The sequence below is a fragment of the Agelaius tricolor genome, unplaced genomic scaffold (genome assembly GCF_023055355.1).
Source record: "Agelaius tricolor isolate 1412-34295 unplaced genomic scaffold, bAgeTri1.0.p SCAF_1, whole genome shotgun sequence".
Classification (NCBI taxonomy): Eukaryota; Metazoa; Chordata; class Aves; order Passeriformes; family Icteridae; genus Agelaius; species Agelaius tricolor.
Genome location: NW_027269261.1, coordinates 109,459,882 through 109,475,856, shown reverse-complemented (window position 1 = coordinate 109,475,856; position 15,975 = coordinate 109,459,882). Strand labels below are relative to the sequence as shown.

At 41.5% G+C, this 15,975-nt stretch overlaps 1 protein-coding gene across 6 annotated transcripts in view; it reads right to left on the bottom strand.

The window, feature by feature from the left end:
• Positions 1 to 2,002: 2,002 nt before the first annotated feature.
• CYP39A1 (cytochrome P450 family 39 subfamily A member 1) overlaps positions 2,003 to 15,975 on the bottom strand; it is a 26,665-nt gene continuing 12,692 nt past the window's right edge. For 5 of the 6 annotated variants that reach the window (XM_071447045.1, XM_071447014.1, XM_071447030.1 and 2 more), the window contains 9 exons: positions 14,609 to 14,758; positions 13,701 to 13,794; positions 12,134 to 12,232; positions 10,185 to 10,275; positions 9,161 to 9,294; positions 8,229 to 8,324; positions 6,293 to 6,381; positions 3,568 to 3,655; positions 2,003 to 2,858 (listed from right to left, as the gene is read on the bottom strand). In XM_071447045.1, the coding sequence (XP_071303146.1) occupies positions 2,787 to 2,858; positions 3,568 to 3,655; positions 6,293 to 6,381; positions 8,229 to 8,324; positions 9,161 to 9,294; positions 10,185 to 10,275; positions 12,134 to 12,232; positions 13,701 to 13,794; positions 14,609 to 14,758 (913 nt within the window). In that variant the 3' untranslated portion in view covers positions 2,003 to 2,786. The remainder of the gene's footprint in view (positions 2,859 to 3,567; positions 3,656 to 6,292; positions 6,382 to 8,228; positions 8,325 to 9,160; positions 9,295 to 10,184; positions 10,276 to 12,133; positions 12,233 to 13,700; positions 13,795 to 14,608; positions 14,759 to 15,975) is intronic. The other variant, XM_071447024.1, reaches the window with a different exon arrangement.

The following is a 15,975-nucleotide window of genomic DNA, read 5'->3' as shown; positions in this document are numbered from 1 at the left end:
ATCTTTTCACTGTGCTGACTGGACAAGATTCACTTACAGGAGGTCAACAATTTTAACGGGAAATGTTTTCAGAAGTTTTATATTTCCACAGGAAATTCATTATTTCAGGGGAAATGTTTATACTCTCTTCAAAAGTATATAAAAAATTGTCTGGAATGTGTTAGTTTCCTTATTTTTTTTTCTGTGAAACGCTTCCCTGAAATACAATTATTAAAGGAATATTCATGTAACAGAGTTTTATTTCTCATTCCTTGTAACACTAGATTTCCTGTCTCATTAAGACAACTCTTACCATTGTTTCAACAACTTTGACACTGGAATTTATCAGGTAGATCTGGCCTTTGCCACATCTGGAGGAGGAACAGTTACATTTTCTAAGATTTTTATTGAGGGATGCTCTACTACTTTCCCTTTAACACCCAGACTTCATATAGAAGGTAGAAATAAAAAAAGTAGCTTGAAATGCATTTTATTTCTCTGTGGGCTTAAAAATCTTTGGCTTCTTACAGTCTGGTGGTAATGGCATGGATAAAACCTTACTCTGATTCCTGCTATGCCCTGATATGTAGGACAGCTTTCTAACAGCAGGGAGAGTCAGGTAAAAGGACAGATCCCCCATGGAAATTTGGCACTGCTGTATTTAAAAGCTGATTGGACAAGCACTTGAAGAGGAATAATTTAGATACTCTTAATCCACTCCTGCGCAGGGTATCTCAATGACCTTTTAATGCCCGTTTAACCCTGTCCCATGGGAAAGTCTTTCCCTCCCCCAGAAGCTTCTGGATTATTTCCAGGCAGAAGACCCCTTTTAGCTCTATCACTTGACCATCACATTGCTTTACTAATCCACCTCCCTTGTTTTTTTCCACCTTGGAAAGTACAGCGAGTGCCTGGAGCTGTCATCCACAACAGGCCAGTGATGGGACCCCACAGTCAGGCCCACTTTTCTTCACTTCTGCCATGAACAGGTATTTCTTTCCTGCCAAAAGCCTGCACTTCCAATAAAAACATGTCCTGCCTTTCAGGACTAATATTTTCATGGCTGATTCGCGACTGATGGGGAGTTGCTAAATCCTGTAGCCCCACAGAGATGAGGCTGCTGCAGCTCCACACCCCTGGATCCAGCAGACACATCCACAGATGTGTAAAATGTGTGTATCGACTAATGGTTCCAGCGGCCAGCTCAGACAGAAACACTCAGCATTCAGATAAACAGCACCAGTGGCCTCATCCTGCCCCCTGCTCTGGCAGATCAGGGTGGAGGTCTATGAGTGCAAAATATTTATAAAAATGATCACAGAATCATAGAATGGTTTGGGTTGGAAGGGACCTTAAAGATCACCCAGTTCCAATTCCTTGCCATGGGCAGGAACACCTTCCTCTAGATCAGGTTGCTCAGAGGCCCATCCAGCCTGGCCTTACAAATATTATGGTAATTTCCAAATTTTAGAAATAAAATATACACTTCCAGGTAATACCGTGCATGAAATCCAAGGGAATGGCTTTCAGTTATGGAAGAGACAGTGGAACAGCAATTAAGATTGCAACTCATACACAGTTAACCATTATGGGCTAAAATAAAAGTTGGATGAATCATTTTCCAGTCATATAAATCACTGAAGTTGTTCTATCCATCATGAAGGTAAGCCAACCATGTAATGAATTATACAATGTATTATTTTCCTATGCATGTTATTCCCATAGTTTGTTCTGCTGTTCAAAGTCTATTTGTATGAGGGGATTTTTTTGCAAATACTTTTAAAACGATGAATAATTACTTGCAAGACTAAAAATGCATGCCAGCTATTACTGTATATTGAATTTGACAGCAGTTAAAGTGTTGGTATCTGAACTTATTTGACAGCATCTTCAAACAACTTTTACTAGGTATTCTTTACAAGATTAAAAATTCTTAGATTTGTGCAATTTGTTCTATAACTCATGGAAGGGAAAGTAAAAGTGTTCTAGATAATAGACAATCAGTCTCATGAGCAGGAACAGCTTTCCTTGCAATCACTTTTTATTGGGAGCTAAACACGGTCAAACCTTCATTGCAAATTCATGCAAGGACCGATTCTGAATCCTGTGGAGCAAAATAAAGCTCAGCAGAAATTTCAGGTGCTCCAGTGGAACAGATCCCAGATGCAGTTTTTTCATTACAAATGTATTTTATTCGCAAGATGTCGGCACTGGTTGTAGGCAGAGCAGGCCAGACCTTCACCTGCCCACACAGGCAGTGACACACAAGTCCCCACAATTTATCAGGATGTGGAGCTGATCCAGAGTGTCTGCTCAGACTGTCCTGGATTTTGTGCTCACCAGCACCAGGGAGCTGTTTGTTGTTACCATTGTGATTTCTTAGCATGAGGCACCAATTTGGCCTTGGTTTGAAGCGCCCTGCAGGAAGCAGTGACCTAGCCCAAGGGAGCTGCTTCTCTGCTGGTTCTGGCACAGCTTCCACACAGGATTTCCAGACACTGCAGCTTTTTGCCCTGAATGTTTGGTTGGTGAGTTTAGTATATCAGATTTGCAACGTCAGTGAGTAACTGGCCCACAAATTATGAATGCAGCAGGAGAGCTTGGACTGAAGCACTGGGAGGTGGGCAGCCAGGGGAGAGCACAAGTATGACTGCAATGGTTTGGCACAGCACAATGTACAGCACTGAAAGCCGAAATCAAGAACTCTGCAGGCAGAGAAGCTGTCTGAAGATGTGGGATTAGGAAGCAGCTCAGTGGTCCATCCATCCAGCATGGGCTGGCAAAGAAAGGTCAGTGCTGCACAACTTTCATTCCCGGCATTTATACTGGACCTGTAATGGTGCCATGGGTTGCTGTGTCCCCACCAAGTGTAAAGGGCTCTGAAGAAAAGAAATTCAGAAAAAACACATCAGTTAGTTTAGTTAATGGAATTACCATTGTGCTTTAATGTTAAGATATAAGCATTCTTGCATCTTCAGTCTTAGAGAGCCAAGACCAAATAACAGTAATTATTTCTTGGCTTCGCCAAAGCCATCGAGTAGGGCCTACATGGTTAATTACTATTCCAGTCACTCTGTCAGGGTGACACATGAGCTCTTAAGAAACTCACAGTTTTGAATACTTCTTTCAAAATATTCAAATAATGAAGTGGTGAGTATGCCATTCTACCTTAAGTGTAAAACCTTTCTGTGTCTCAATCGCTCATTCAGTCTTACTCTAATCATTTACCTTCCAACCCTGAATATGGAGTGGAAGAGCACTACAAGTGTTACATCTGATTCCATATCTTTAAAGTATTAGTGATCTCGTTCCATATTTACTGGTTTTGTGAGCAACAAGTATCAAATCTCTGCTAATGTTTAGGCAACAATGAGACAAAACATTCTTGTAAGCACTTTGTTGTATCGGCAGTGCTGTATTGGAATTGCGGGAATTACTCTGGATTTTCTGAGTTAAAACAAAGATACATGTTTTATAATACTCCTCTCAAAATTTATCTAAGCACAGTTGAGCATGGTTGTTCAGCTGAGCTTGATGAATGAAGGGTATAAAGATGGAGAATGCCTCACAAATGCATGGATCTCTTACCTCCTTTGGCACTGCATCCAACAGCACAAATTCATACTTGTACAGGAACAGCACAACCAACAGCTGGATTTCCATGATTGCAAACCACCTGCACGAAAAGGGAGGAAAGCATTGGCCCTCCAGACTGACCATCACATGTGTGTTATTATCAGGTAAGAAACAGGGTGTCTTTGACACATTTTACACTCTGTGCTTTAGTTCTGCCTGAAAGTTTATCTTCCATAGGAAAACTGCTGTAGTTTGGGTTTGTTGCTCATCAAAGAACATGAATGTGGCAGCTGCCTCTTCTTTCTCTGGTGAAACACTGGACTGACAGTATCCTTCTGACACCTATTTTAAACCAGTTCCTTATCATTATGGATTTTTCCACTGTATAAACATTTATGTTCTCCTAACACTTGCTGACTTGAAATAACTTCCTAGGAGTGAGAAGGCAGTCAAACAGAAAAGGCCATATGACTAATTGTGCTATATAAAGTTATATAATACAGCTGGGAGCCTGGTGACATCAGAGAGCAGTGACAGTGGGAGTTATTATTTAATGCGTCAGCATTAGGATGCAGTAGGAGACCCAAGGGTATGGTTTCTTTTTTCTGTAACACTCTCCCAAAGGTATTTCTTAGGCCAGAGATGATTTTGCATAACTGCAGGTGAAATCCTCCAGGCTACTGGTTTTTAACGCTTGTGTGTACAAGAGCTTTCTGCATTCACCAGTGTGCACCTATGCCAGGTCATGGGATTACTCACTTGCAGAGTTTCGACACAAGTCTTAAATACCCAGTTAAAATAGTAATACCACCTTGCTCTTGTACAGAGAAATGCTGGGAAACCTGGATAAAAGAGCTATGGGGGAATTCACAGGGGAAGAGGCTACATGACCACACATGGAGTTGGCCAGGCAGGTGTGAAGGGAAGCTAAAAAGCTTCACAGATCCAAGGTAACTCCTGCAGAGCCACCAGGCTCTGCACATGGAGCCACCCTGAGCTCTGGAGTGGCTCTGGATCCCAGTGCTTGAGGGGACAACACACCCATGCAAGACAAGCACAGTCACACAAGCAGTAATCATCTGCATTTTGGTTTGACCAAAGTAGTCAAACTGACATCAAATTTTTCTCTTAGGTAAAAAATATGGCACAGAAATGGCTTTTTGGAGCTCTTCCCACATCAGTTTGGTAGGATATTGGACAGCTAAGTTATTTACTAGCTTTCAGTTTGATTAAAGTAGCTTTTAATTTTATGCTGAACTTTTGCAACGGAGAAATTAAATGTTACATACATTTCATTTATAAACCTCATTATGGAAATAAATAAAAATGCACCTTAAACTTGAAATAGCATTGTTTCATTCAGTTGTATGAAGGTAATTTTCAACCTGAATCTTTGATACAACCCTTGATTTAATTTTTTTTTTTTTCAAGACCATTACATTATTCTTTTACAATTATTGCTGAAAAACCTGAAGGTATGTGTTACCATGTGGACTGCCAAAGGGTCTGAAAGGGCTTTTTTGTTTCTCAGCAAGAAAAAGATTCTCCATCTGTTGTCTGTGTAGAAATGTTATACTTTCCTCTCTAAACAAAAACTTATTTGAAAGATGTTATCAGAGTCCAGAGAACAGCCTGAACAAAGATATAGGTCAGGATACAAAACAAGCAGCTTTCAGAAACATTATTTTGCAGCTTTCCCTGTACCTGCAGATGCCTCTTGTGAATTTTGCTGTTGCCCTTGCTGGGAATGAGGCTGTGCTCAGATTTAGCTCAGGAATGTGGTACAAGCCACCGAGGTACAGCAGTGAGTGAGCACTTCCCTCTGACAAGCCTAAATGGTGAAAGCAGTTTTATTCATTTTGTTCATGTCTTTAGTGCCTTCACAAAATTTATCTGGCACTTATCTCTAGCCTGCCATAGGGTGCAGATTCCAGAATGCAGATCCTCTGCAACACCCTCCAGATTCCTTGCTCCACATGGAACTCGAGGGAAAATGACTGGTCTTAAGGGTTCCAAGGAGACTTTTGTCTCGGAGGAGCTCAGGTTTTGAAGGCAGAGGATTGAGCACAGAGATGTTTGAACACAGGAACAAGGAGCAGCTGGCTCCCTGGGACTTTTTCCAGGAAGAGGGACAGCAGAGAAAACAGCGGAAGGAATGCAGGAAGTACCAAGACTGGCATTGCTGGAGGAGTGAAGTGAGACAGGATCTGCAATTTAAGCCATTCTACAATTCTGTGTGCCCTAATGCAAAGACCAGATTCAAACAGAGAGGAGCCAGTTAAGATACCTGAAGATCAGCAGAGATGTTAATGGCATTACAGAGAATGGAAAGAGTCTCAGACCTGACAAATGTTCTGTAGGTTTGTTTAGAACTGGTTTAAGGCAACCTAAATAACTGTGTCTGTAAAATGGTGTGTATGGAAGTGGAGCAACTCTCCTTTGATGAAAAGAAACCTCAGCAGGGGCAGAGCCAGGCTGAATTTCCTCCCTGGGTGGGGGGCAATATCCCTTGATACACTGGTCTCAGATTCTGCCTGTTCATTGTGACTTCACCTGTCTTTTCCAGGAATGAAACCACTTTCAGATCAGTTTAAACAAGGTGCAGATGGTTCCGAACATTAGGAGACTGACAAAGAGCAAAGCAAACATGTTATCTCCAAGAGTAAGAGAAGCCCAGTTCAAGAGAGTTGTTCTCTGCAGGGTTTGGGAATAAATAAACTCCAGCTGTTTCACTGACCTTCCTGGACACTGATGCTTCCCTCCTCCGAATGCCACAAAGCTGTCCAAGAAAGCATTCTTCTCTAAATTTGCCTCTTTCCAACGATCCTGTGGGAAGAAACTTTTTTTTTTCCAAATCAGCCTTATATAAATAAAGCTTAACTTTATTTCTTCAGGCTAAAAATGACCTTGGACAGCTAATCCTCAATACAAAGTTGCACTAATACAATTTTTTTGCACTCAACCTGTTAGTATTAGAGTCTGGATCCAAAAGTCAACACTGGATCAGGGAAAGAAATGAGGGTCCCATTTGAAACATATTTAGGTGCCTCAAAATGCTGGAGAAGTTTTCAAAATTACCCCTAAAGCAGTTTTCCTATTCCTCCCCATTTCCTAAATCCTGCATCTTGAGCTATTAAAATGCAACCTTCTCTTTTTAAATGTATCTACAAATGCAAATGTTCAACCAGTACTGAGGGAAGCCTCAGCCACAAAATTGTGTCACAACACACAAATAGTTCACACACATCTTGCACAGAAAAAACATTTCTAAGACAGGCAAATGCAAGGTCTATGAGCTTTAACTGGTGTAAGCCAGTGTGTGAGAAGATGAAAGACTCTCCACAAAAAACAGCTTGTCTGTACCCAAAGGGATCCCTGCTCCATCCTAAATTGCTTTGAGAGGAAAGGGACTACACAAGGAAAAAGGCAATACTGACTGAAGTTCTGGTGGGTGACAGTGAGAGAAGCACATCTCATGACTGCTGGGTGACAAACTGTACCAGCCTCCACAAACTCAGTGCTACTCTGCCAAGTAACACCCTGTCAAGCTTCTGGTGGTGAACTCCTCTGATGAAGCTGTCCCAGAGAAGACATCATCTTGCATTTATTTATTTTAGGGGGATTTTTTCAGCTAAGGCTGATTAGAGATTTCTGAGGAAGAAACCTGTCAGCATCAAAATCCAATAAAGAAGAAAAACAATCTCCGTGGTGATGAAGCAAGGTCATATATTTGGAATGACAATGTCCAAGGGGCACTCATCTATTCCTCTTGAAAAAAAGGGAGAGTTTCTAAAAAACAAGCTAACTTGCTCTTTAGAAATAAAGTTACTAAAAAAAATAAGCTGCTGCATCAGAGTTTCAGCTTCAGATTTCAAAGAAGCAGGAATTGTTAAAAGGGATTTCAAATCAGGAAGAGTTTGCTAGAAGGGAAGTTTTGTTTAAATTACTTCTTGATGTATTTCTATAAAAAAGACAAACTGTTCTATATTGGATGGTGCTAAAAAGAGCAGTTACAAGCCTGCCCACACAGCCACCTGCAGTGGAATAATAATCAAGAAACTAGATTAACTACTGAATTAGCAGAGATAATACCTACGAGAAATCATCTGGCAGGGAGAGGAGAATACTTGGAATCACAGAATTGGTTAGGTTGGAAAAGACGTCTCAGATCATCGAGTCCAACATTAACCCAGCACTGCCAATCCACCACTAAACCACATCCCCAGCTGCCACACCTACACATCCCCTCCAGGGATGGTGACCATTTTCCTGGGCAGCCTGTTCCAATGCCTGACAGTGCTTTCAGTCAAGAAATTTTTCCTAATATCCAATCTAAATCTCCCCTGGCACAATCTGAGGCTGCTTCCTCTCATCCTATCAGCTCTTACTTGAGAGAAAAGACTGATCCCCACCTGGCTGCCATCTCCTTTCAGGGAGTTACACAGAGTGGTAAGATCAGGATCAAAGTGATACTAAAGTACTACTACCATATTACCTGCAACATGTCACTGAATTTAAAAGAATTTTTTCTTCCTACAGGCTCCTCCTTTATGTCCCTGTATTCGAGGCCATTCTCCAGCCAGATTTAAGCACATTTGTCCATATGCTTTATTGTAAAATAAGTGAAGGGAAGAAGAGGCAGCAAAATATCCACACTAAGAGTGACAACTTACAGGTTTGAACATTTCTGGGTCAGGAAAATATTTCGGATTCCGGTGCAACCAATATGGTGACAACATCAGCATGTCACCTGCAGGGATGGTGAAATTCTGAAAAGAGAAAAATCTCTAAGAAAAGAACTGAAAATCTCACAAACAGTCCCTCCTTGGTAGTTCTCGACCATCAGTAGAAGATCCTAAGAAAAGACAAGTGAGAGTGATAAAGCCATGGTGGCCATATTACATGTCTGAAGTTTCTTCTTGCTGCTGGTATTTTTTCCACAAAACCTAAACAATGGGGAAGTTAGAAAGATTATTTGTGTTGTAATTTGGGTTTTTTTAGATATCAAAAGATCAGAAGCATTATTTCTGTCTTTCCTGCTTCTTGATTTATGTGAGCTGTTTTCTTTTTTTCGAAATATTTTGTTAAATACTTCCTTCAATGCAAAGAAACTCAAAGGAAGCCTTCTATGACAGTAGATAGATTATACTGATAATTTGATCAGTAATCTTAAATAGTCATGAGCACTGATTCCTTAAGAGTGTGGGTTTTTTCCCAAACATTTCTTTGCCAGATTCCTGAATGCTGACACCTTCCTTCTGAATGGTAGTGAAAAGGACAAAAAAGGAGTCTCATCAGTAACTAAAATGTAGATCCTTCTACTATTCTTGTGGTGTCTGATTCCTCTTTTATATGCCATTGTATCTGTAGTTCAATTCAATTCAATCTTAAATCAATTCAAAATTGAAGGCAAGACTGTGAGCCAGACAATCCAAAACACTCATAAATTAATGATGATAAATAAATCTATTTAAAAGAATATATATGTGAGGCTGGGGAATATCTCTATCACTGTAATTTTACCAGATCTATTGGGAAGACCCTTTCCAAACAAATCACATTTTTTTTCCTTTGGGGAAAAAAAAAACCCACAACCAAACCTCACCTTAATTCTAATTGGGTTTATGACTTTCTTGGTGATTGCACCTGGAGACCTCAGCCTTATGGCTTCCAAAGTGCACCATTTAATGAAAGGGATCTTCTTCAGGTCCTCCTCAGACACTTCCAGTTTATCTTTACCTGTTGTGGCATGAGAAAGAATACTTCACATAAACATTACATTCCATACTTGCTTTGATACAGGCTGGCATGTCTTGCTTTAGGACTGTGGGTGAAATACTTCAAGACTTCGAGAAGGGGCCAAACAAAGCCATGTTGGAAGTTAAAAGTCTTCAGAGTTTTTCTGTACTTTCATAGGATACTGCATGGAAATCTCAGGGACTGTAGGCACCAAGACAAGAAGCCATGGCTGAGCTCTTGGGCTCTGTTAACATTAGAAAATGAAACCAGGCCAGGGGAAAGGCTTCAGGAATTTTCTTTATTGGTTAATTACTGACATGTTTCTTGATAATGTTTTGACCCATGTCAACAAAGACATGGGACTGCTTTTTGAGGGAAAGAGGTTACTGCTTTTTGAGGGAAAGAAATTACTCATGGGGGGTGAGCCATGCTGGAAAAATTTGCCTCAGATGACAGAAAAGAGAACAGTTCCTGGTCTATTTTTTATCCATGAATAGCTGTAACTCTGGTGAACAGGACACCATGAAAAGCACCTGAACTGAAAGACCTCAACTATTAGGTACCTGGAAAAAGCACAAGACTGGGAAATACAAATCTAAGTTTAAGTGATAGGAATGAAGAAACAATCACAGTGTTCTTTTCTGATAGGAACGAAGAGACAAACACATACTGTTCTTTTTCTACTTCTTTCTGCTAACATCAGAGATGTTTTTGCTTAGAAATACATCTTGAACATATATGAGCAAAGACCTGAGAGCTGTCTATGCTATCAGTAGCACCCTTAATTGGAACACTCATTATTCCCAGCCACTGACCAAGTGTGCCCTGTGCTGGGCCAACACAGGATAAATCACTTCCAGCTTCCAGAAGGACAAAATCACATTTATTACCTGCTTTGCCAAAAACAGAAGCCAGGTCTTCCATGACTTTCTTGTAAATGGCAGGATTGGAGAGTATGAAAGCAAGGGTCCAAAATGCAACCTAAACAGAGATGGAAATCCTTGAATTGAGGGACTGGAACAGAATAACAGCAAATCACAGAGGCAGGTGAAAACATTTGGACTTTTTTTGTGTGTGCCTGCTGTGGTTGAGATGCATGGGGAGCTGTGCTTCCTGGGTAAATCCATACCTAAGGGCTCAGCTCCTGGGAGATTATGTCTAGTCATCTGCTGTGTACTCATCTTTAGGGAACATTATATAGCTTTGGCCTTGAGCTTTGAAACACAGAATCCTTTATTTTCAAATAACTAGGTGTTAAATGAACTACTAAATCATCATGCATGATTAGTTTTAGCTGCAGGAATGAAAGAAAAATAAATTCATACTAGCATTTGCAGAAACGAGGTTAAATAATTTGCAGGGCATTGTCATAGTGAGTCACACTAAAATGGGCAGGAAAAGTTTTAATTAACAGCAAAACAAGGAGTAGTATATCCTCTTTAGAAATAATTTGCTAACTGATTATGCAATGAAGTTGAAAATCAAGAAACTTAGGAAAGGAGAAAATCCTCTTAAGCAGGATGAAACCAGAAGGACTGGCAGCAGTGCCAGGAGTCTCTCTCCTCTTGCTGAGCTAGCGGGAGGTGCAGCCTGCACACAGATCTGGTCGTGGGCCATCTGTGCTGGTGAGGGATGAAACTCTGACTGTTATTTCCCAAACAGACTGACATGGATGCAGCCCTCCTTCTGAAAAGGAGGTAGCTTAGCCTTCCTGTACAGCATTTGGACACTGTGGCATCTCTCCATGGGCTAAGAAGGGATAACTGAATTGTTTTAGATAAAAGGGTTTAAAGTGCTTGTAAAAAATGCCCTTGGAAGGTGAAAGGCCTTTTCTTTCGTCATTTCATTCCCCAGAACAGTGGTTGTTACTATTCTGAGGAACAGAAAAATATCTGTATGTCTATTTACAGCTGAATATTACAGAAGTAAGTGTTGTGGAAGGAATGTCAGTTATCCTGATAACAGACAGCAGGCTATGCCTCCCACTTATGCCAACACGTGAATCCACAGAAACCTCACTGAAATGGATGAAATTCCCTTAGGCTAAACTGCAGTAATATCCAATCTCCAAAAAACATAGATATATCCGTTAGGGGAACATATAAAAATAACTCACTATCATGTTTTTCTAAATCACATCTGTAATGGACATAACTGTGCTGGAAAGAGCTTAGTAGTCATGGTAAATAAAGGATGTTTTTGCTGCTATGGATTTTTCATCTGAGAAATTCCTGTAAATGTCTTTGGTCAGCCTAAGCTGTCTTAGATATATTGGGCTTGTTAGCATACTTATATCAGTATCATTAATCCAGCAAATCCTTTTCTAACACAGACAAAACTTAACAGCTCTAGAATCAAACTATTGCTTTTCTTCCACTGGCATTTGTACAGCAGATTTCCCAAAAATGAAAGAGAAAAAATCACTTGAGGGTTTACACACAGATGAAGTTACTCTATATTATGCTTTTGATATTCTTTACAATTGGTAACACCAGGGTATCTGAAATAGTCTTTTCTATAATACAGCCACAGTGCTTCAAAACAGAGTTAAATGCTCTTCACAGCTTAGGACTGTGATCTTAATAGCTGTGAGGCTTATGTTCCTGAAATGTTATGACAGGGGACAACATAATTTCGGAAAAATACAAGAAGAGCTTTTCTTGTCATTGCTTCTGTGACATTGCAGCCTGGGTATATTTGTAGTGATGCATGTGGGCGTGATAATCCCTTCTTTGGAATCCATGGAGTGTGTGTGACCTCTGCTTCAAAGCCTTTCCTCCCCAAATCCAGGCTTTGGAGCAGGAGAGAGAGAAGGTGTTTCTGCAGCTGATGTACTTACAGGCACAGCATTTGCTTGGGCAGCCCAGAGCATCAGGAGACCATACTTGGGAGCTAGATGTTTTCCCTGCAAGTTATCCAGGAGATGTTGTAGAAGTGTCTGTTAAAAATAAAAGAAAATAATCTGTATTTCCAAGAATATATTAAAATGTAGTTTGGGGCAGGGCCTACTAGAGCTCAAGGACTAGCTTCTCAAAGAGAAGTAATGTTAGTTATGGCTTTTTTGGAAGGCACAATGTAGAGATGACAGCTATTAAAAGAAAGTGAAACTCACAGAGGCAGAGGGCAAGGAGAACTCAGTGCACCACATGAATTCCTCCTGAATACTTTCACTGCTTTCCATTTCCTTAAAGTTTTAGAGGAGTGGGTTCCCTCAGTCCCCATTGTTGCTTGTATGTGAAAGAAAGGAAAAAAAATCTCTAATCCCTTCTCTACACCTCTGCTTTAAAGAAGCTCAAAATGGGAATGAGCCAGCTGAACAAATGGAAATGAAGAAAATGTTCTCTCTGATCATGCCCAGAAGGTGCTTCTTATGAAGAGATGGTCTGACACATCAGCAAACTCCTTAGTTTCAGGCACCTTGTTGGTGACCTAAGCAGTGACTTCAATGGGCTGATATTTGGAACTATAGCAACTGTGTAATGTTCTAGGATCAGCTTTTGTTTACAGTATTTCCTTAAATGCAGGGCAACCATGCACTTGAGGCAAACCTTCCTGCCTACTTTTCAGAGGGGAAAAGGCCAATCTTGAATAAGAAAATTGCTGATTTTTTCCAAATTCCCATCCAACCTAAGACATCAAGTTTATGCTGCCCACTTCCTGCACCTTCTTTACCTACCACCAGCTCCTCTCCAGCCTTCTCTTTCTTTCTGCTGATCTGGTTTATTTTATTAAATAAATTGCAGTATGTAAAGCTTTTGAAGTCTAAATAAAACCTGTTTTGTTTAATGATCTGTCCTACAATCATTTGGTAGATCAAAATTCCCAGGCCAGTCTGCCGTCACATTTGTCAGCCCTATCGACAGAATTCCTGCCAGAGCTCAGGAGAATAACCAGGGGAACAACTTATCTCAGCTTTGACACAATCAATATTTAGGGTACTTGGCTCCCAAGCCAGTAATCTGCTATTTTCTACCAGTCTGGCTGTTGAAGGATCTGCTCACTCTACACCAGGGTTTATAAATAGCACATGTAAGGTTCTGAAGTTTCACAGCACGGTGCCCTCAATGGAACAACTGAAGGGTCTTTCTCTCACCTCTTTCAACTGCTCACTGCAGCGTGGTACTGCAGGCTGGGGATGGGCCATAGCTCTGACCCCTTGCCTTAAAATTCCCCAGGGAAAGATGTTAATTCTCAGAATTGCTTGAAAGGAACTAAATGGAGGAACAGGAGTCAAAGTTACGGGTCTGTCCTACTGCAGGTGACAGCAATACTGAAACATTTGGGTATAGCTATAAAAGCTGACATATTTGACTTATTTCTTCCAGTACTGAAGTAATTCCTGCCCTCCATTGCTTCAGTCAGAATATATAACAAAGTCATCTCATTTCCTAGCCTCGGATGTTTACCTTGGATGCGGTCTCTGAAGGGTTGGTCCTCTCAGCATCCAACACTACTTTCTCAAATAATTTTAGAAGCCATTTTTTGGATTTAGACCAGTTCCTGTAAAGAAAAGCAACAAACAAGAAGCACTGAACTGAGGCAGCACAAACCAACATTTCCTTTTCCATGAGAAGCCCTCCTTGGGTTGTTTTCCAAAAGCCCCTGGGCAGCAGTCAGCTGATGAACAGCCAAGTGATGACTGGCATGAGGAACAGCACGTCCAGGGCCTTCACCTTGGCCAGATCTCCTCTTGCAGCCAGGACCTGGGACTGCAACACTCCTACATTTTCATACCTTTTTATTACAGGTTTTTATTGGTGATTTGGACAGACTGCTTAGGGCAATCTTTTAAAGAATGATACTCTTGAAGAAAATCAAGGCCATTTTTTTAGAGCATCCTCAATTCTTTCTGAAGGTATTCTGAGGTGCTAAAGGTGCAATGATGGCCCTGAGAGCACTGACAGTGTCTGGGAAGCCCCTCATCAGGGTTTAGGTGTTTCCACCCAAGGTCAGTTCTGGGACAGTGCAGACATATAACCTGGGACTGGTATTGGGAAAAGAGCAGAGAGACACCTCATTGGAGGCCCCCTGAGCTTGGGACTCACATTTAGGCTCAGGCTCTTTACCCCATTCTGCCGCTCCCTGTCAGGTCCAAGCTCACCTAAGCCAGGTTATTTCTGCTTTATACCAGAAAATGCACAAGACAAGGTCAGAACTTTTTTGAAGCACTTAGCTAAAAACGTGCTTCACTTGAGGGCACACCATCAGTATAAACTGGGCATCATCTTCCAGGGGAAATATCTCCCATGGCTGACACTGCAGCAAATAAATGTCTGTAGTGGGTACACCACATTCATCATCTCTGCCCCTTTACCTCAGGAAGCACTCAGGCATCTGAGAAGCATATTCAAAGTCCTCATCATACTTCTGAAAATGCTCTTCAAACTCCTTGATTTCACTCGGACTGGTTGGGCAGATGCCCTTCCCAAACAGCGTGTTCACCACTGCAGGATACATGACATGCCTGCAAGGACAAGGTGTTCAAGACTTAGGGGCCACAGGAAGCTGTTGCAGCAGTTTTAGCATGCTGGACTGCCCACCCTGGAAGCTGTGGGACTCAAGGGTCACACCAATATGGAAGGGCTGGCACAAGGCTCACACCTCAGCCCCCCACTTATTTCAGATTTTAAACAGAGGCGGGAGACTCACAGACCTCAGGCTGGTCTTCTACACATGGCTGAACTTCACCTGCTAGGGTTTGGTCACTCGAGTAGGAGCAGAAAGGCTCTGGCCACCGAGGTCCCCTTCTCCCCATTAACCACCCCTCTCATTTCAGTTTGACCCACATGAACCTTCTGGGCATTGCACAAACCCCTCTGGACCAAACATCCTGAAACATCCTTCCTCTGGCTGCAGCTTTCCTGGGCAGATAATGCTTTTCTGGTTTCTTTTCATCTCACTCTTTCTTGCTTTCTCCTCTGTTATCCTGCAAACTCTGAGCTCCTTCCTCAGACCCTTCTCCTGTACTCCAGGAAACTCTTGTGCAGCCTTTGCTGTGTCCCAGATGCTGCTAAATGAGTATTTCAGGGAACAGTGCTCACTTTTCTGATAATAAGGAAGAGGGGGCCATCTGGTGGCTCTATGGATTTCATTTGGAGACAGCTAAATAACAATTATTCAGTGCTGTATTCCAATACTTTTGCTTTGCCTTGTTTAGCAAAACAGAACCAATCACCCCCTACAAGATTTCAAAGCCCCTCTCCCCCACATTTTTCCCAGTTAATCCAAATTGCAGTAACTGGAGTGAGAGGTGCCAAGTGATTTAACTGCACTAACAGCTGCATCTTACTGTATAATGCAGGTAAAGGCAGCAAAAGACAATGTGAATGTGAGTGTTAGAAAGAGGTCCAAACCAAAGGCAGTATCTGTCCCCATCCCTGGGAGTCTTCAAGGCCAGGTTGGATGGGGCTCTGAGTGACCTGCTCCAGGGGAAGGTGCCCATGGCAGGGGATGGAATAAGAGGATCTTTAAGGATCCTTCCAACCCAAACTATTCTATGTTTCCATGAATATTCAACTTGCAGTACAGATGGACAGACAAGATACAGGTGTTCTCTCAGATAATCAGGAAGAAGAAAGAGTTAAAAGCTTTGTTGCTGTCACATGAAACAATTTTTTTTAACGTGAAGGTCTGGCAGCCAAGTCAGTTGCAGAAGGTCATAGTTAAGCTTCAAGCTAAGCT